General features: G+C 47.5%; 1 protein-coding gene across 2 annotated transcripts in view; it reads left to right on the top strand.

Moving 5' to 3' along the window:
* Adcy9 (adenylate cyclase 9) overlaps positions 1-21,310 on the top strand; it is a 125,476-nt gene that overhangs the window by 88,969 nt on the left and 15,197 nt on the right. Inside the window, exons 4-9 of one of the 2 annotated variants that reach the window (XM_041675906.1) lie at positions 2,320-2,481; positions 3,401-3,618; positions 9,719-9,821; positions 12,288-12,496; positions 17,087-17,246; positions 19,323-19,471. In XM_041675906.1, coding sequence (XP_041531840.1) covers positions 2,320-2,481; positions 3,401-3,618; positions 9,719-9,821; positions 12,288-12,496; positions 17,087-17,246; positions 19,323-19,471 — 1,001 coding nt within the window. The remainder of the gene's footprint in view (positions 1-2,319; positions 2,482-3,400; positions 3,619-9,718; positions 9,822-12,287; positions 12,497-17,086; positions 17,247-19,322; positions 19,472-21,310) is intronic. The other variant, XM_041675907.1, reaches the window with a different exon arrangement.

Here is a 21,310-nt window from a genome sequence, read left to right as displayed (position 1 = left end):
GGTTTGACTCAAATTAGTGCCTTTTAAACCATAAGGCCAGCCTGTCCCCACAAAGCTGTGCCCTTTCCTTCCTTAGTCAACTACTGGTTATAAAATGTTCAGTGTGCCCCCTGGAGGAGCAAGCCAATCACTGCAACCAGTACAGGTTCTTATCCCCAATTGGAGGCTCAGAGGGTCACTTTGTGCTGGACATTGGATGATTGTGTGTGCGTGTGTGTAGGCTAGAGGTCAGTGACAGGTATCTCCTTCAGTCGCTCCCCATCTTAGTGACAGAGTCAGTCTCACTGAACCTGGCCCTCCCTAATTCATCTCAGGTAGCTAACCAGGAAGGACCAGGGGTCTTCCTGTGGCTACTTTGTCAGTTCTGGGATTACAGGTGCTCACAGCTGTACCTGACTGTTTTTAAAAATGGGTTCTGGGGGATGCATGGCAAGTCCTGTACTCTTAACACTGTCCATTAGCAAATGTTTGAACTTTAATCCAGTCAGTACAAGATGTCTTAAAATCATTTTGTTGTAGCAGGGTGGTGGCGCACGCCTTTAATCTCAGCACTGTGGAGGCAGAGGCGGGTGGATCTCTGAGTTCGAGTTTATCTTGGTCTACAGAGTGAGTTTCAGGACAGCCAGGGCTATAGAGAAACCCTGTCTTTACTCTATTCCCCTCCAAAAAAAAAACCCACTAACCTGAGATACCATCTCAAACAAATCATTGAATCAATTTAACAAGGGAGCATTCAGTCTTGCGGACATGAGTTTTGGGGTGTAAGCACAGCACCGTCGGGATGGCTCCCTGAGAAAGCGCTTGCTTGCCACGCAGTCTGAATGTGATCCCCAGAACCCACTTAAAAATAGAAGGATAAAACCAGCTCCGTGAACCTACCCTCTGACTCCTGTATACTCCCCAACCCAGCATACATGCTCACAAAGTTGAAATTAAAGAATATAAGCAGACTTTACCTGTGAGTTAATGTATTTGTTCAGATATGCTAATTAATAAATGATAGCTACTTTGGCATGCATATTTCCATCTTTCAGTTGAATATGGATGCTCAGTCTGCATTACATCAGATTCCCAAACTACTTAACTCCTTAGGATCTTTATGCTTTAATTTGTGCAGCAGTGATCTGTGGACCCTTACTTGGGTCATGCTCTTGCTCTTAGATTATGAAGTGTTATGTATTTTAATTTCCCAATAATATCTAGTCTTCCATAATTAATCATAGTGTTTACTAGTTCTTACTGAGAAGAAAACATTCTCATTGACAACTAGCCATTGCCATCCCAATGACAGTCCCTAGGCTTCTGCGTCACCTTAACAGTAGAAGTAACTCTGTTCAGGACAGAGCGAGTTCCGGGAACTCCTGTACTCCTTAAAATGTCTCTCCAAGAAAGGCTTTTACATCTTACACATGAGGGTCCTGAGGTAAGGTGGTCTTAGTAAGCAACTGAACTGAGACTCGAAGCTCCTGAATATGAGAACGACAGACTTCCTCCTTCTCACCTGCCTGTACTGAGTCTTACCTTTGCTTTCCTGGGTCAGCAGCTTCCTAAAACTTGGAATTTCTGGGCTGCAGGATGGACACAGACACTGTAGCTCTGTTCCTGGCACAGGACAAGCACAGTATTGGCTTTGTCAGCAGTCAGTAATGGATGGGGTGGGGCTCATGGGGCTCTATCTCTCTGTGCTGAACTTAGTGGCTTACCGACAGATTCTGAAAGAGGGCAATGATAAACCCACCAGGTTCTAGTGGAGAATTCCAAACCCAGGGTTGCACATACATTCCTATGCCCTGTGTTTTATCTAGTGGGTCACAACACAAAGCAAGAAGATGGGAACATGGGAAAGAGATTCGTAGGAAGGAGGGGAACTGACAGGAGTGGAGGGAGATAAAAAGAATGAGGCTGAGAGTAATCAGAATGTACTATATACAAACATGAAATTGTTTAATTTTAAATTATGAATCTAATTTTAAGGAAAGCATAGTGTGTCAGGGGTTTGTGTGTGTGGAAGCAGGTGTTGGGGTTTTGATTTATTATGGCTGAGTGACGACCCCATGTATGAATGAGCACAGGTGGTTGATCCTTCAAAGTCCATGGGCATTTGTATTTCCTTTTGGCTGTGCTGCCCTGAGTTTGTTTTCATTCTGTGCTGCCAGTTTGTTCCTAGGTCTTCCTGAACCTGTGCGGTTCAATGAGCCTTCCCCTTGATTCCATCATCTCTGTGTGAATACAGGTTGTAACAGCAACCTCGGAATGTTTGAATCATGTATCAGGGAAGTATTTTGCAAGTATATTCCTATGCCCTGTGTTTTCTCTCAGACTTGCCCTTCTTGTGGAATCACATTTGCTCCTAAATCTGAAGCTGGTGCAGAAGGAGGAACTGTGCAAAATGGCTGTCAAGACGAGCCTAAGGCCGGCACCAAGGTAACAAGCTCATGGCTGTTGTTCCTGTCAGTACCTCTCCTGGCGCATCCACCTAAGGTGACATTCCCTTCTCGTCAACTTCTTAGTTCTCAGAATAGCTTCTCTTAGGTAATAGTGCTCCATGCCTTCTAGGCGTGGTTTGAATAGACCAGTAACTAAAATGACAGAGGGGCTGGAAGTCTAGCTCAGTAATGAAGGTAGAGCATGTATTTTGCATGTGCAGGGCCCTAGATTTGATCCCCAGCATTGAAGAAAAATAAAGCAACAAAAAGATTGGCCAGTCAGAGCCAGCCCATGTAAAGTAGAACTGGATCTGATTCTTCAGGGGCAACCAGTTCAAGAGGCTTGGGTTACAGGGCTATGGGCTGGGCTTTCTATTTGGTAGAATGCAGAGGTGCGCAGGGGACAAAGCGGCTCCTCCAGGTAAAAGATGCACCCTAGAAGGAGGCTCCTGAGGCAGAGCTAATAGCCTGGAGCCAAAGCTTTGAGGCCAGGGCAGGCCTGGAGTGAAAGCAGAGGAAAGCCTGAACAAAGAGCTGCAGGAGACTCTGGAAACTGCTCCTGGGACCCCCTCTCTGTCATTCTCCCTCTGCCTGTATCAGCAAGGGACTCAGATGGGATGTTTCTCATAGCCAAAGGTTCCCCAAACTAAGTCCTGTTCATTCTTCATCCAGAAGCCTGGGTATTCCTTTCCCAGAACCTTCCCTGTAGCTGTTTTCTGTGTTACACTGGTCTTTTTCACCTCATGGATATTCTAAGACCTCTTTTTTCTTCTGGCTGCCAAACACCCAGACATGTCCTGTCCCAAAGCAGGGCCTCAAGCAAAGCAGGGTAAGGGGAGAAGTGGAATGTTGGGTGGAAACAGATTCCCAGTCCTCCGTCTGGAGGCTCCAGCATGCTGCGGGCTGGGTGAGAAGAGTGTGTGCTCCTGGCCAGTACTTCACTCCTCTGCTCCTCCCTCTTTGTCCTGAGGCAGGCTTCCGAAGGACCCAACTCCAAAACCCAGAACGGACTCCTGAGCCCTCCTCCAGAGGAGAAGCTCACCAACAGCCAGACCTCCCTGTGTGAGATCCTGCAGGAGAAGGGACGATGGGCAGGTGTGAGCTTGGACCAGTCAGCCCTCCTCCCGCTGAGGTTCAAGAACATCCGTGAGAAAACGGATGCCCATTTTGTGGATGTCATCAAAGAAGACAGGTAAGACCCCATAGCCAGCAATGTGGCAGAGTCTGCAGTTGTGCAGCCTGCGATGAGGCAGAGTCTGCAGTCGTGCAGCCTGCGATGGTGGCAGTCTGCAGTTGTGCAGGCTGTGATGAGGCAGAGTCTGCAGTTGTGCGGCCTGTGATAGTGGCAGAATCTGCAGTTGTGCGGCCTGCAATGAGGCAGAGTCTGCAGTTGTGTGGTCTGTGATGGTGGCAGAGTCTGCAGTCGTGCGGCCTGTGATGAGGCAGTCTGCAGTTGTGCAGCCTGTGATGAGGCAGTCTGCAGTTGTGCAGCCTGTGATGAGGCAGTCTGCAGTTGTGCGGCCTGTGATGAGGCAGAGTCTGCAGTTGTGCAGCCTGTGATGAGGCAGAGTCTGCAGTTGTGCAGCCTGTGATGAGGCAGTCTGCAGTTGTGCGGCCTGTGATGAGGCAGAGTCTGCAGTTGTGCGGCCTGTGATGAGGCAGTCTGCAGTTGTGCGGCCTGTGATGAGGCAGTCTGCAGTTGTGCGGCCTGTGATGAGGCAGTCTGCAGTTGTGCAGCCTGTGATGAGGCAGAGTCTGCAGTTGTGCAGCCTGTGATGAGGCAGTCTGCAGGAGTTGTGCGGCCTGTGATGAGGCAGAGTCTGCAGTTGTGCGGCCTGTGATGAGGCAGTCTGCAGTTGTGCAGCCTGTGATGAGGCAGTCTGCAGTTGTGCGGCCTGTGATGAGGCAGTCTGCAGTTGTGCAGCCTGTGATGAGGCAGAGTCTGCAGTTGTGCAGCCTGTGATGAGGCAGAGTCTGCAGTTGTGCGGCCTGTGATGAGGCAGTCTGCAGTTGTGCGGCCTGTGATGAGGCAGAGTCTGCAGTTGTGCGGCCTGTGATGAGGCAGAGTCTGCAGTTGTGCAGCCTGTGATGAGGCAGAGTCTGCAGTTGTGCAGCCTGTGATGAGGCAGAGTCTGCAGTTGTGCAGCCTGTGATGAGGCAGTCTGCAGTTGTGCAGCCTGTGATGAGGCAGAGTCTGCAGTTGTGCAGCCTGTGATGAGGCAGTCTGCAGTTGTGCGGCCTGTGATGAGGCAGAGTCTGCAGTTGTGCAGCCTGTGATGAGGCAGAGTCTGCAGTTGTGCAGCCTGTGATGAGGCAGTCTGCAGTTGTGCGGCCTGTGATGAGGCAGAGTCTGCAGTTGTGCAGCCTGTGATGAGGCAGTCTGCAGTTGTGCGGCCTGTGATGAGGCAGAGTCTGCAGTTGTGCAGCCTGTGATGAGGCAGAGTCTGCAGTTGTGCAGCCTGTGATGAGGCAGTCTGCAGTTGTGCGGCCTGTGATGAGGCAGAGTCTGCAGTTGTGCAGCCTGTGATGAGGCAGTCTGCAGTTGTGCGGCCTGTGATGAGGCAGAGTCTGCAGTTGTGCAGCCTGTGATGAGGCAGTCTGCAGTTGTGCAGCCTGTGATGAGGCAGTCTGCAGTTGTGCAGGCTGTGATGAGGCAGAGTCTGCAGTTGTGCGGCCTGTGATGAGGCAGTCTGCAGTTGTGCAGGCTGTGATGAGGCAGTCTGCAGGAGTTGTGCTCTTTCTCTGAATTGTCTCAGTCCATGTGTTTGTCCTCTGTTGTAATTATATTACTTTATTTTCATTCTGAGGTAATTTGAAACTTGAAATTCACAATATACTCTGCCTGATCTACCATCTTTTGTCATTTTTTAATTTTCTTTATTCTTTCTTTATTATTATTTTATTTCTTTAGTGTGCGTGCCCCTGCATGTGAGTATAATGCATGTTGGAGGCCAAGTCAAGGGCCAGATGCAGGTTGTCAGGCTTGGTGGCAAATCCCTTACCTGCGGAGCCATCTCACCGGCCCATTGTTTTATTAATTGTTTTGAGTCATATGTAGAAATGGGTTTTGTGGTGTTTTTATCATTGCACTGTGTTCTTATTTACTCTCCCCCAACTTTTGGGGGAGCAGTGGTTGACTCTGGGTCTCACTGTGTGGTCCTGGTTAGCCTGGAACTTACTATGTAGATCAAAATGGCCTTGTTCTTGTAGAGATTCTCTGCTTTAGCAAACATGGGTGCCACCACACCCAGTCTGTATTTATCTTATCATTCATTTTTCTCCCCCTCCCTCTGTTCCCTTCCCTTCCCTTTCTCTTTTTGTATTTTTTGAACCAGTTGGCAAGTATGTTGGGTACAGTGTGGTCATTACCCCTTCGTATGGCAATTTCTAAAAATAAGGATGTTGCTTAAGGATATTCTTTCTAGCCTTAAGTCCATATTGCAGATTGTCAAATGATCCGTCACATCTTTGGTGGCACTTTCTCCCTCTGGCCCAGGATCTCATCCAGGCTCCTATGTTGCATCTTTTACAGGTCAATCCTCTGGAATCTTTTAAAATTGGAGATAGCCCCTTGGCTGTCTTGCTTAGTCTGTTCTGATACTAACATTGGAAAAACTTTCAGACCAACTCTTCTACAGAAAGACTTGGATGTTGGATTTTGTGACTTTTCCTATCAGATTCATGTTCTGCTTCTCTGGCTAGGCTAATGAGAGTGGTGTTCATCATACCCTTCTCCCCATGTCACATCCAGAGGATATGATGCCCGCTGGTCCTTAATATGTGATAGGCATCTTGACTGGGTGAGGTATTCCCAGTCTCTCCAAACTGTTGTTATTATTTTCTCATTAGGACTGTAGGCAATCAAGGAAGGTCTTATAATTAGCCCACTTCTTGTCAAACTTCCTTAGGTCAGCATCTGTTGATGAGTCTTGCCTGAAGCCGTCTTTGCTATGGTAGTTAAGTGGTGGGCTCCATTTGCAGAGTGCTGTCGTGGGTGTTCAGCAGCCACTGTCAGGAGGTCCCCTCCCGGTCCTCCTCTATCCACCATCGTTACCCTGAACTCATGCACTCCTGCTATGCCCCAACCTTGTGCTTACTACACTCCAAAGCTTGACTCTGGCCAGCAACACCCTTCAAACTGGTGAGCAGGTCCTTTCGACATGGACTGTCGTTTGTCTGACGTGATCTCTTTAATACAACAGGAAGGTCCAAGCTTGCTTCCTACCTTCCCCACCCTATCTCAGGAATGACCCTTTTCTCCAAGGTGCATTGGCTTCTTTTCATGCTGAATGGGTTTTGGATATTTCATTAATACTTATTTAATGCTGTTGTCTAAGAACATGCTCTGTGTGATTTCAGTTATTTCATATAAATTGAGACTTGTTTTATGTTCTCATATATGGCTTGTTGTGGTGAAGATATATACACTTGAAATATATATATATATACATATGTATATATTATATATACATATACATATATATATATATTCTGGGTGTCGTCAATCCTTAACTATTTTTCAGAATCATCTATAAGCATCAGTTAGGTCCAGATGACTGACAGTATTGTTCCGATAATCTGTTTGTTCACTTCTTTTCTGCTGTTCTGCCAATTATTGAGCAAAGAGCATTAGACTCTCCAGGGGTACTCTGAGAGTTTAGTGGTAGCTAGACACCCAGACCATAGTTTAGTTGTAACTCCAGGAGTTACAAACTCATACCTGTTTTGGTTTCCATTCTAATGCAGTGATAAACACCATGACCAAAAGCAACTTGTGGTAGAAAGGGTTTATTTCATCTTCTACCTCCAGGTCACAGCCCATAGAGGGAAGTCAGGGCAGGAAATCATGGCAGGCACCTGAAACAGAAGCCCTAGAAGAATGCTGCTCCCTGGCTCTCTCCCTGACTCTCTCCCTGGCTCATATTTTTAATACAGCCCAGGACCACCTGCCCAGGGGTGGCACTGTCCACGGTGGCCTGGGTCCTCCCACACAAATCAGCCTTAAAGACCACAGGCCATTTGCCAGTCTGATCTGGTAAATCTCCCAGGAAAATCCCCCAGATAACTCTGAATTATCTCAGGTTGACAACTGAAGCTAAACTTGGACGCCATCCTTAGACTGTTGTTGACTTCGAGTTAATGTTAAATCGTTTCATCTTAAATGAGGACATCTTGCGGTGTATACTTGTTCCTCTCCTCTCGCTGTCCATGTGTTCCACTGCATGAATTAGCAGTCCCTGCCCTCTTACCCCAGACTCTCTCTAGTCTTGAGTTCATCTACAGTGATTGCACTTCTTTTATGTGGGATTGTGTTTTCCGATTCTTTGCAAGCCTAGTAACATTGGATTGTGCTGACATTGTGTGTGACCCTTAGAAAATCTGAATTTCATTGTATCTCTTTGAAGAACACTAAGTTTCTGTCTCAGTAAACAGTTCACTTAGCTGAACTCAAATGTTCTAACTGGGCTGCTTGGAGTCTAGCTCTCATGTGCAATTAAGATGCAATTCCAGGAGTCAGAATTAGATAAGAAAACAATTTTTATGCAGGATCTGGGCTTCCTCTTTCCTGCCTCTTACTTTCTGGGATTTATAACCTCATTCTTTATCTGTAGTCACCCCAAACTATATTGTCTAATTTTGGGGTTAACTTAATTTTTTTAATATTTATCTTATTTGTTAGAACGTTTTGCCTGCATGTATGTGTCATTGTACTTCATGTGTGGAGGTGAGAGGGGACATCAGATCCTCCGATGTGGGGGTTGTGGATGATTGTGAGCCACCATATGGGTGCTGGCAGCTGAACCTGGGTCCCTTAGAAGAACCGTGAGTACCCTTAACAGCCGAGCCATCTCCCCAGTCCCTATTTTCTAGCTTTTAAAGCCATTAAGACTGGATTCTAGAGCCAGGCATGGTGATGCAAACCCAAGATCCCAGTACTTAAGGGGACAGTCTCTTTCCTCCCGTTCCCCTTCCTTTCCTCTCCTCCTTTCTCTTCTCCCTGCCCCTGCCCCAGTCTTATTTATAGTCTGTGTGTCCTTAAACTCTTGGTCTTCCTGCCTTGGCCTTCTGAGTGCTGGGATTACAGGTTTTTCCATCAGAGGGTTAGCCAGTGGTACTAACTCACGTCTGTCTCTAGGAAAAACCAAATGAAGGTTAAAGGTGAGAACTGTACCTGGCTTCCTTCCCTTTCTCCAGCCATGCCCCTCTCCTGCCAGCTGTCCTGACTACTCTCTTGTGCTTCCTAGCAGTTGTTTTTATATTTTCTATGAGACCCAGAAGCAGGAACTCCCAATAGTTTCAGAACAGCCAAACGGCGTCAACAGTGTTGATTCTGCCACGCGAATGCTGAAGTGTAGGCACCAAAAGCCTTTTGCAGCTGCCGTGTCGTTTTTCCTCTGTTATTGTAAAGGCTGGCAGAGCAGCGTGCAGGGACAGACATCCCTCTCTTGAGTCTGAGAAGATTCGTTATTGCATATTCTTCACAGAAAAGGATCCAGTCTGCAGCAAGAAAAGGAGGGAGTGCACCACTGTACACCACATCTGAGGCTCTCCTCCTGTTTTACATGATGGCAGGCTGGTGGCTACTGGATATGGGGGAGAGAGAGTATACCCATATTCGTATTACCTTCTGAAATCACACTAGTGTTCCCTTAAATTGAAAGTAATTCTCCAGATCATAACAAGGACATTACAATATACTGACAGTCCACAAAAGAATAAATGAGTCATACAAATCAGGTTTGATTTCTCAGCTATTAACATCATTGAACACGATCACTTTTCAGGTCTCACCTGCACTCTGAGTATCTGACAATAGCCCCGCAATTACTCCAGCTGTAAACACCGACTGGTAGTAACAACCTGTTAGATCTGAGGTGTAAGTACTGTCAATATTCTGGATGACGGGAAGCTTTTGGAACTGCCTTCATTTGACGCCTCCGAATCAGTGGAAGGCCTGTCAGTGACAAGATCTGCCAGATCTGCTGGCTGTCCGAGAAGATGTCTCGCAGGACCAAAGCGCCACCTTCTCTGTCCTGCAGTCCTGCAGATGTGGACTGTGTTCTGAAGCAGGGTCTAATAGAGTGTGGTGATGGTGGTGAATTGTCATCCCTAACGGAGGGAAGCAGCATCTGATTGTGTCTAGAGACCCAAAGCGCTTTCCTAAAGGTCTGCTGATGGAAACAGCACCCGTCTCGCAGTGGCTTTCAGAGGTAGCTTTGGTGATGTGCTCAGGGAGAGGCATCTGAGACTGATTCTGCTGGTTGACGGGGTGCGTTGGTTGTGTCTTCCAGCCTGATGAAAGATTATTTCTTCAAGCCACCCATCAATCAGTTCAGCCTGAACTTCCTGGATCCGGAGTTGGAGCGATCCTACAGAACCAGTTACCAGGAAGAGGTACGTTCTTCCTGGGACCTCACATGGGAAACTGTTCGTCTGTGCTTTACCAAGTGACAGGAAAATGAAGCCCGGTGTTGATTTCCCACAACCGGGAAGCCCTGCTTTGGAACTGTATGTGAATTTATCTTTGCCAGAGAGAAAACCAAGGCTCTTTGTGCTCCTTTGTCTTAAAGCCATGCCACACCCCACCAGACTGTTTCCTCCGTAGCTGCTGCCCCTGCCCTGGAAGGATGCCTGGTCACACCTGTTCTAGGTTTTTGGTGACTCTTCTCTCCCCACAGTGCTGTCACTTCCAACCCTCTGAAATAGGACCAAAAAAATCAGGAGATCTGCACCTCTATCCAGAATATGGGTTCATATTTACACCATCTTAGTGCCCTTGAGTTAAAGGGTTAACTTTCCTCTCAGCCTACACATCATTTTCCCCAAGAAGCCATCCTTGACACCAGCTGGCTCTTATTTCCCTGTGCCCTCTTTCTTCTTCATGTGCACCCCATTGTTGGAACCCCATGATTTCTGGACCTAACTGAGCTCTGTTTCCGTGCTATCTAAATCCCAGCACAGCCCACACACCAGATATACCCGGCAGGCATGCTCGGAGGGAATGAGTGGAGGAACCTGGAGCTGACTGGAGCTCTCTTTCCCTTGGCCTGACTTGAGTGTCCCAGAGCCAAAAGGGCACCATCACTGGACCCCAGGACCAAGAGGGGTTTCGTTCAGCTTCCACTTACTTATTGAGCAAATCTTCATCTTGATTATGTCCAACCCATGATGTACAGGAAATGACTAGTCTTTGCTTTGTGTGCTTAGAATTGTTGCCTTGTCCGTCCCCTACTGGACAGTGAGTGTCCTCCAACATTCCAAACACAAATCCTGCAGGTATTTGCCTAAAGCAAGAAGTATTGAGCCTTAGCACTCTAGACCGAGAGTTGGAAAAGTTGGGAGACCTTGGTATTTAGGTGAGAATGGCTGACCTGAGTCTTCTTTGCCCAAGCCCTGGCTCCTCAGACCCCGGAATGGTAACTAGATTCCAGAGAGAGCAGTGGCAAATCCGAGCCTCTGCACAGGAGGCACTGTGGCAGCCTCGCCTCCAAGATCTTGGGTCTTTTTAGGGAGCCTCAGAAGTTAGGGCCAGGCCGAGGCCATCTGCAGAGCCTATGCCACTTTGCTCAGTGAGGTCAGGCTTGACACTGGCTGACCAGGGCTCTCATTCCCCAAGGCCAAGTCCTGACGTTTCCCCGTCTCGTGCAGTTCCTGGGGTCTATCTGAGCCAGTTTGACCTGAAAGGAACTTGTTCTAAGCTGAGAGGTGGTCACAGGCCTCTCCCTCCCACATCCCTGACCCCTGCTGCCAAGGCTGAACACAAAGCCCCATTAGCAGTGTGCTGTGTTCTCTGCAGCCCCTGTCTCCACATTCTCTCTTCATCCTAAGACAGACCTGGGATGCACTTGGGAGTCAGCTTATCTGGCTCTCATTCCTGGGTTCCCGGGGTTCCCTGGGGGTAGCCACTCTTAGCCTCCATCTGCACACAAGGAGCAGTGACGCCTCCTCCTGACTGAGATGGTGCTACTGTGAGGGCCTAGAAGGGTCTAGAACTGGTCATGTTTTGGACACATCTTGTGGTAGCAGTTTCCTCCTCCTAATTTCCTGGCAACACGCATGTGCCTCTTCAGTAAATCACACAGTGCCCTGTCTCCTGTGCTTGGTATTCCACGGTCAGGCTACCAGTTCCCTTCAGGCATTGTTTCATGTCCACCCTACACCCAGCACCCAGCTAGCCCAGAGCAGCGCGCACGCATGCACACACACACACACACACACACACACACAGAAAGGCTTTATCTCTTTAAAAAAATTGATTCATTTATTTTATTTCTTGTGTGTTTGCTTTTGTGTGTATATGTGTGTGCACCACGTGTGCCCATGGAGGTCAGAAGAGGGTGCTGGATCCCCAGGAACTGGAGTTACAGTTTTTAACAACCATGTATGTGCTGAAAATCAAACCCAGGTCCTCTGGAGGAACAACAAATAATCCCCACCCTGGAAAGCTCTCTTGATAAAGGTTCTGTGCTCCCATTCCACTACTGGAGACTTCCCCACTACTGCTGCTTTCCTATCTGCCTGTCTTCCCGTGAAGCCGACCCTCACATCCATCCATTTACTGGACTCCTCCGTCACCTACGGCTTTCCAGATGTGCACTCTTGGTCTCCAGGACAGTGACTTGTCTTTCTAAGTGACTGCAAATGTGTTTGAGAGTCTGTTGACTTTCAATCTGCTGCTGTGTGATCCTAGGCACGTTTCTTCTCTCTGCCTTGTCTTTAAATGTGGCCGTAACGAGGAGATGATCCACTTGGAGCATGCACCAGCCTATGCCTAGTCGAGAGCGCCTGGTCTTGTCCCTCACACTGTACTTCCTGCCATCTGTGGGTCCATTCATCCCTGTCCTTTCCTGCTCTAAACAGGTCATAAAGAATTCTCCTGTGAAGACTTTTGCCAGCGCCACCTTCAGTTCCCTCCTGGATGTGTTTCTGTCCACCACGGTGTTCCTGATCCTCTCCATCACCTGCTTCCTAAAGTACGGAGCCACGGCCACTCCACCCCCACCCGCTGCCCTGGCCATCTTTGGTGCAGACCTGCTGCTGGAGGTGCTGTCCCTAGTAGTGTCCATCAGGTATGCACCAATTGGAGAAGTCACTCTCCAGTGTTTAGCCTCTAGCTCCCCCTTCTGGCGCCACAGTTGATGGCAAAGCTGATTAACCGGCACAGGGGACAGGCATCTGAAGAGGACAGCACTTCTGTTTCTCCCTCTCAGCCCATTCCGTCCTCCTTGTGGGCACTGACCTTCACTCCACCCAGGTGGGACACTACAGAGGGTCAATCCCCGTGCAGCCCAGCTGATGCCTCATGGACCCTGGGTCTCCTAAATGAGAAGTGAGACATTCAGGAGGAAGAAGAGCAACAGGAATACATGTCAGGCAGCAGCGGAGCAGAAGTCCTTGCCAACCTAGGAGCCAGACCAGCCCACCTGAGGAAGCTGTGTCAAATGTCTGAGCTTGGAATAGGCAGCACTTGCTTAGAAATGACACCAGAAAAACAGATACATTGAACTTTATAAAGGTTCTTAAATGTTGTGTTAAAAAGAATACCATTGAAACCTGGCATAGTGTCACACACCTATAATCCTAGCATTTGGAAGATGGAGGCAGGAGAATCAGAAATTCAAAGCCATCTTGGTTACTTAGCAAGTTCAAGGCTACCTGGGCTACACAAGACCTGTCTCAAAACAAACAAAAACCACCTAAGAGTGGGAAGAAATAATAGGTCACATCTGTGACAAGGATCTAAAACCGATAGCATACCAAGTTCACACAGCTCAATAATAAAAGGACAGACAGCCCATTTTATTTTTTTAATTGAAAATAATTTTTATACAATATATTCTTGATCAGTTTCCCCTCCTTCGTCTCCTCCCAGATCTTCCCAGCCCATCGAATTCCAACTCCATGCCTCCTTCTTCTTTCTGTTTAGAAAACAAACAGGCCAAAAGAAAGAGAAAGCACAAGAAACACAAAAGTAGCAATGATTTTATTGTGTGTTGGCCATCTACTGCTGGGCATGGGGCCTACCCTTGAGTATGGTTTATATGCCTAGTGAGACTCCCCTGGAGAAAATAATTTTTACTTTGCAAGCAGTTTTCAATTGAAGATAGCTTCTTGGTTAGGGATGGGAGCTCCTGTCCACTTCTGCTTCTCAGCTTTGGGATCCGGGATCCCATCTGGCTCGGACACATGGTGCAGGCTGCCATGGTCTCTCTGAGTTCAAATGCGCATCAGTCCTGTTGTATCTGGAAGACACGGTTTTCTTGGAATCGTCTATACTCTCTGGCTCGTACGATATTTCCACTTCCTGTTCTACATAGCTCAATGACCCTTGAGGAGAGGGGTTTTGTAAAGACATCCATTTATTTTTTTTAAGATTTATTTATTTATTATGTGTTCAGATATTCTGCTTGCATGTCTGCAGGTCAGAAGAGGGCACCAGATCTCAGTACAGGTGGTTGTGAGCCGCCATGGACGTGCTGAAAATTGTACTCAGGACCTCTGGAAGAGCTGCTGCTCTTATCCGCTGAGCCAGCTCTCCAGCCCCAGACATCTCATTCAGGACTGAGTGATCCTCTTCACATTGTCCATCTGTGGGTCTTTGTGCTCCTGTCTACTGCAGGAGGACATTTCTGTGATGATGACCGAATAAGACAATCACCTATGCATATAGCAGAATAAAGCAGCCCATTTTAAACAGGCAAAAGGCCGGCCCAAGGTTCTAGGAAGCCCATAGCTCTCTGCCATTTCTAGTAGGTGTGGATACCCAGAGCCTTTCACTTGCCAAGTATCCCCATCCTAAAAGATGCTCTCCTCCTGACTACTGCGACAGTGGTCCTACTACCTTGACCAGCCCTGCCATGCATCAGCCTAGCTAAATCCGCTGATAATTGCCCCCCAAGAGCTTGAGCTAAATCAGAAATGGCAACACCCCAAAGCAGAAAAAACAAACAGCTTAGCTCTGGTCCTGAGACTTCCATGTTTATCTTTCCTTCCTTTAAGGTGGGCTGGCTGGGACACTCACCTCCTTCCTTTCTTACCTACCATCCTGCAGTTCCCACTTAGCTACTGAGATTGCCCTCAGCCCTAGTTGGAACGATGTGTCTGCACCATCGCTTAGATTATCTTTCAGAACGAAGCCTCCTGCCACAACAAGCAGCCCCCTGCTCCAGCCCCACTCACCTGCATCCTAAGAAATGGCTCACACACAAATCCTGCCAGGAACTACTCCAGAACTCAGGCCGAGAACTGCCTCCGCCTCTATATGTTCTTTTTCTTTCTTTTGTATTGGTTGTTTTGGTGGTGCTGGGGATTGAACCCAGGATCTCACACGTGCTGGGCAAGTGTCGTCTCCTGAGGTAGATACACACCCAGTCTTTTTTTCTTTATATTTTCAGACGGTCTCACTAAGTAGCCTAGGCCAGCATTGAACTCCTGGTCTTCTTGCCTCGGCCTCTTGAGTGCCTGTACCACCAGATCTGGATTGTTTTCCTTTTGTCTTTTAAATGAACATGTAACTGGGCATTGTGGTACGTACCTGTAAGCCCAGACATTTGGAAAATGGAGGCCGAAGGACCAGAAGTCAAAGGTCCTCTTTCGCAAGCTGCCAAGTTTGAGACCAGTCTAAGCTTTGTGAGACCCAATCTCAGAAAACCAAACATTAAAAATAGAACGAGTTTTATTATGACAGTTCACATGCAATAAACTCATTCATTCTGATAAAGAATTCAGAGGCTGGGGAGGTAGCCCAGTGGTGGGGTCAGGGCCCTGGGTTCAATACCTGGCACTGCCAAAAAAAAGTGTAGAAATCAGTGAGTTTATTTAAAGTGAGTGAATTTAAAGAGTTGTACAAATATCACAATATAATTTGAAGACGTTTGTGTCACCCCCCCCAAAAAAAACCCCTCATGCCTGTGTATATTCTCCTACACCCAAACCCTTGAGGTTTCTGTTGAAAGCCTGGAGCTCCTGGTCTCTATGTCTTTTTACTATAGCTCTTTGATCGATGTTTCCTGTCCCTTAATATCTAGTCTGGAAGAATTAGCCCCACCTGAGCTTAGCTGCAGAGAAGTGTTCCTACCTGTGCACTCTGTAGGAGTCTGGTGAGCCAGCTGGCCACTTTACTCCTACGTGGACAACACAGTGTCACAGTGGCAAAGGCTAAGACCAGATCAGAAAGACCTACGCGGTGGGTTACATAGGTGCCCAGGGAAGCTCGGAGCCTCCTCCTTCCACTCCAGCCCTGGGGAGAGGCTGATATTGGATCAGAAAGACCTACACGGTGGGTTACATAGGTGTCCAGGGAAGCTCGGAGCCTCCTCCTTCCACCCCAGCCCTGGGGAAAGAGGCTAATATCAGATCAGAAAGACGTTTTTCTATGTGGTGGGTTACATAGGTGCCCAGGGAAGCTCAGAGCCTCCTCCTTCCACCCCGGCCCTGAGAAAAGCATTGAAACCAGCTGGCCTTCCCTTAAAACTGTATGATCTTGGGAACCATGGTGAAGTCTTCTGAGCATTCCATCTCCTGGCTGGGACTCAGCTCCCTTTGTCCCCCTGTCTCTGGGCTCTGAGTCTCACCTGTGAGGATATCTGTGGTTTTTCTCAATAATGTTCCAAGGCTTCTGTTTTCATTTAGATTTTAGGAAGCCAGAACAGCCCAGGGATCCTAAAAGTGTACTTGAATCTCTGTGGGAAATGGCCAGAGGATAGGGAATTGCTGGTCATGGCTCTGGCTAAGCATAGCCAATATAGCTGTTTTGGGTTTAAAGCCAAAGGTGCAAGTTCTGGCATATGCAAGATGCCTGTGCTACTGATCACCACAGTGGTTCCTGACCAAAGGTGAAGGCAGTGAGCCTGTCCATACCCCCAGCGATAAGCCAAAGAGAGTCTCCATCCTGAGATCCCAGTGTCCTCTTCCACCTACCTGATGTGGGACGTCCTCTGTGTACGTGGTGCTTTTATTGGCTGATGAATAAAGCTGTTTGGGCCAATGGCTTAGCAGAGTAAAGCTAGGTGGGAAGTCCAAACAAAGATACAGAGAGAGTAGGCGGAGTCAGGGAGATGCCATGTAGCTGCCAAAGGAGAAAGATGCCAGAACATTACCTGGAAGCCACAGCCTTTTGGCAATACTTAGAGTAAAAGAAATGGGTTAATTTAAGATGTAAGAGCTCTCTAGGAATATACCTGAGTCATTGGCCAAACAGTGTTGTAATTAATATAGTTTCTGTGTGATTATCCGGGAAACAAAAGCACTGTAGAAGTGGTTTTGTGGGTCCCAGTGGAGTGTCACTGTATGACCCTGGCAAGGCATCTCTATCCCTGCCTACTAACAACAACCTTCTCCCATTGTGCTCCTAGAACACCTCCAGATAGGCCTCATTCAGGGCTTCCTGACCCACAGGAGACTTAATTTGGAGTTGTTCCTGTTCTTTCACAGACCCACGGAGGTTTTTGATAGGTGTATTTTGCCCAAATGGAGCAGGTGACTTTACAGTTGGGTTTGAAGATCTGGGTGTAGCCATTCACTCACTTACCGACAAGTTAGGGGGTACAGTCTTTTGCCCTATGCACCCCTCACTCCGAGCATCAGAAACTGCAACATGGGACAATTGAGACACGGTGTGCTAACCCTCTTCTCCTGATCCTCTGCCCTCTGTGTCCCAGAATGGTGTTCTTCCTAGAGCATGTCATGATGTGCACAAAACGGTCGCTGGAATGGATCGCTGGCTGGCTCCCTCGACACTGCATAGGGGCCGTCCTGGTTTCTCTCCCTGCCCTGGCTGTCTATTCACACATCACCTCTGAGTTTGAGACAAACATACATGTAAGTAGCAGCATACCAACTTCTCTCTGTGCTTTCCGGCTCCCCAGTACCTTCTCTCACATTAAGTCTGATTCCTTGGGATAGGGATGACACACAAGTCCTCAAAGTCCTCTGTCACTGCTTCTCCTCAAACACAAAGCATGAGCTGGGCGTGGTGGCGTGTCCCTGTGGCCCAGCACTTGAAAGGTGGAGACAGGAGCATCAGGAGCTCAGGGTCATCTCAACTACATAGAATTTGAAGATAGTCTAGACTGTATATACAACACCCTGTGTTGACACACACACACACCAAAAACTTGTGCTGGCGGCTATGCCGGAAAAGTAGGTATAAGGCTTCATTCAGTATCCATCAGTTTCAGATCAATTACAGACAGTCTCAACTTCCTGTGGTTCAGAGCTTCAGCCTTTTGGACTTACAGTGGTGCAGATGTATACCCAAAGAACAATTCTGATTTCGCTTCCATCCTTTTCAGCCATTTTGCTAAGATCACATGGAGGTTGTTTATTTTCACTTTCAGAGCTCAGTGAATAGCAGAGAGCAAACAGGCCTGGTATTGGATGGCTTTGTCCATCTGTGTGATTATGTTGGAGTTCTGAGCGTGGTGAAACTAGACCAAGCTATGGTGTTTGGAAGCCTAGGAGTCTTTACATGCCTTTTTATTTATGATAATTTTCATTTGTCACACTGTTGTTTTTAATTTGGGGGATGATGAGGCTCAGACTCAAGACCTTGCTTATACGTGGCAAGTGTTCTGCCACGGAGTCACATCCCCAGCCTAATGGTATGTGAAGGGTGTACTGAGAGGCAGCGCTGCAGCAGTGCACACATTTGTACCTCAGGCTTTATAAAGAGGCTTCTGCCCCATGAGCCCATTTGACACAAGATAATATGCCTGTCTGCTAAAGCTGCTGACAGGCTCCTGGATCAGCTGCTGCTCTGGGAAGGAGCTTTGGAGTTAACTCCATGAAGAATGAGCTAGTTGTGGGAAAGATTTGCTTCTTGGCCTTTAGGCTGAGCTCTACTGCAGTGTATGTCCGAGTGTGAGAAGAGCTACCAGGCTGTAGTAATATTTCATTTGTATTTTAATAAATAAAACTTGCCTGAAGATCAGAACACACACAGCCACACTAGTCAGCCGTATAGGCCAGGCAGTGGTGGCACACACCTCTAATCCAAGCAGCCTGACTAGTTAGCCATAGAGGCCAGGTGGTGGTGCATGCCTTTAGTCCCAGCACCAGAGAGAAACATAAGGTTGGATGAGACAGGAACTCACTCTCTTTCAGTCTGAAGATTTCATAAAGGCAGGAGCTCTCTATGACTTGGCTGCTTTGCTTTTCTGATCTTCGGGTTGAACCCCAGTATCTGTCTCTTGGTTTTCATTAATCATGCCACACTAGGGGGCATCTGTGTCTTAGCATCAGCTCACATCTCAGTGCTCTTAGCAGGACTAAAGATGGTGACTGATCCCATAGTGATAGGGCCCCAGTAAGCAGCTTCTCTTTTCTATCCGTCAAAGTGATGTTATTTTACATGCCTGGAGGAATACTCTCCTAGCAGTGCGGACATGTAACCTCATGTGCTGCGCTATGGGACAGACGTGTGATCTGTATATAAAACTGGTAGGTTACCCAGAGGAAGACCTCTGTATGTTTCATGGCTGCTTCTTGTCACCGTGACCCAGTGTGTGATGAGAAACATTGTAAGGAGCAACGAATTGGTTCTGGCTTAGGACTCCGGGGTATAAAGTGTCATAGTGGGCAAGATGTGGCTCTGGCTGAGGCTCCATGTCTCCTTACAGTCAGAGAGAAGGGAAGCAGAGATGGAAAAGACCATAAACCTCAAGGCCCTGCCCTCCAGAGACCCACTTCCTCCTGCTAGGCTCTACTTCACAAAGATTCCACAAACCTCCCAGGATAGCACCCCTGTCAAACTCACGCATCTCTGGGGGACTCTACACTCAGGCATCACAAGTGTTAGCAGAGATGCTTGATGTTGAACAGAGCATGGGTGTTTTTGCGGACAGGGTGGAGGCACCGTGGAGTTGGGAAGACCACTAACAGAGCCTTCTCTTGCAGTCCACCATGTTCACGGGCTCTGCGGTGCTGGTGGCTGTGGTGCACTACTGTAACTTCTGCCAGCTCAGCTCCTGGATGAGGTCCTCCCTCGCCACCATCGTGGGGGCTGGGCCGTTGCTTCTGCTCTACATCTCCCTGTGCCAGGACAGGTACGTGGCCGCACTCTTACCTCATGCCTCCCCCGCCTAGCCTCTCTTAGGCTCGGCAGTGGCTCCGTGTCAGTGCTGCGTGATGTGTTTTCCATCATGACGTGGAATAGCTTCCAGCACACGTAGTACCCAAAGAGTACCAGCCTGACCTGCAAAGGCCCTCAGTTCAGTCCCCAGGACTAACTACCCCCCCCCCAAAAAAAACCCAAAAGTACTCAAGTGCCATAAGGATGATATGAGAAAGATAAAACCATTTATAACAGCATACCATAGGTGGAGCATCCTTAATCTGAAAGCCTCAACTCTGGATGCTAGAAAATCTAAATTTTTGAGTGTTGGTATGATTCCAATGCCAGAAGTCTAATAACTTAGGGTCCACAAGCTTTGATCAATGCATAAAATTATTTAAAAATTTGTTTAACATTACTTTCAGTTTTGTGTATAATATATATATATATATATATATATATATATATATAGAAATACAAGTGAACTTTGGACTTAGACTCAGTTTCTGTCCCTAAAAGATAATCAGTTGTGTGCATATATTCAGAATTCCACAAGCATGATCCAAGCCGCTTGGATTTGGGAACTCGACCTGTATATATTTGAATATCGATGTCCTTGGGTGCCTGCCTCTGCCAGACACATGACTGTGGTAGGATACTGACTTATGAATTGGGATCTAAGAAAGGTATGAGAGTCAGGATGATGAAAGAGCTGAGGAAAAGCCAGAGGGATGCAGGTCTAAAATCCTAGTACTTGGGAAGCCGAGGCAGGAGGATTTCAAATTTGAGTCCAGCCTAGGCTACATAGCCAGACTAATAGATTGCCGGGAGCATGGTGGAGAGACAGACCTTTAATCTCAGTAGGCAGAGGCAGGCAGAACTCTGTGATTTCGAGGGCAGCCTGGTCTAAAGAGCAAGTTATAGGACAGCCAGAATTATACAAAGAAACTCTGTCTCAAAAAACAAATGAATAAAAAGCACAAACGGAACCTGGAGAGATGGCTCAGAGGTTAAGAACACTGATTGCTCTTCCAGGGGTCCTGAGTTCAATTCCCAGCATTCATGGCGGCTCTCAACCAACTATTATGAGATATGATCCCCTCTTCTGACAGATGGAACACTGTATATGTAATAAATAAATAAAAACTTTTTTGTGGTTTTTCGAGACAGGATTTCTCTGTGGCTTTGATGCCTGTCCCAGAACTAGCTCTTGAAGACCAGGCTGGACTTGAACTCAAAGAGATCCACCTGCCTCTGCCTCCCAAGTGCTAGGATAAAAGGCATGCGCCACTACCGCCTGGCATCTTTTTTAAAAAGCATAAAATACCCTCACACAAACAAAAAAAGCAAAACAAACAAACAAAACAAAATACTAGAAGAACCAAACTTGGTGGCATGTGCCTATAATCTTAACCACGTGATATGTAGAGGAAGGAGGATCAGGAAGGAGTTCAAGGTCTTTATGGCTGTATGTCTGAGGCCTTCCGGGCTACATGAGACCCTGTTTCATGGATAAAACAAAAATAAAAACTATTCTTCTGGCAGGGGCTAAGGAGGAGAAAGTGTGATGTGGACAGAAGAATTGGAGTCACATGATGGACCTCTGGGGGCTAGTTCTCACTGTGCTATAGAACTAGAGGGACATTTAAACCCTGTAAGAGCCAGGCATGGAGTTCACATCTATAACCCCAGAGCTGGTGAAGGGGAGGTGACCACAGAAAGACAGGAAGTTTGAGGGTAGTGTGGGCCTCAGAGTGAGACCTCATCCAGTCAAACCAAGCAAGCAACCAGTCAACAAAGTAAAATAAAAACATCCAATGTGGGCAAAGAG

Source organism: Microtus oregoni, unplaced genomic scaffold (genome assembly GCF_018167655.1).
Source record: "Microtus oregoni isolate MIOR12 unplaced genomic scaffold, Mior012 000027F_ref0000203, whole genome shotgun sequence".
NCBI lineage: Eukaryota > Metazoa > Chordata > Mammalia > Rodentia > Cricetidae > Microtus > Microtus oregoni.
Note: the sequence above shows the minus strand (reverse complement) of the source record. Positions and strands in the feature narration are given on the sequence as shown.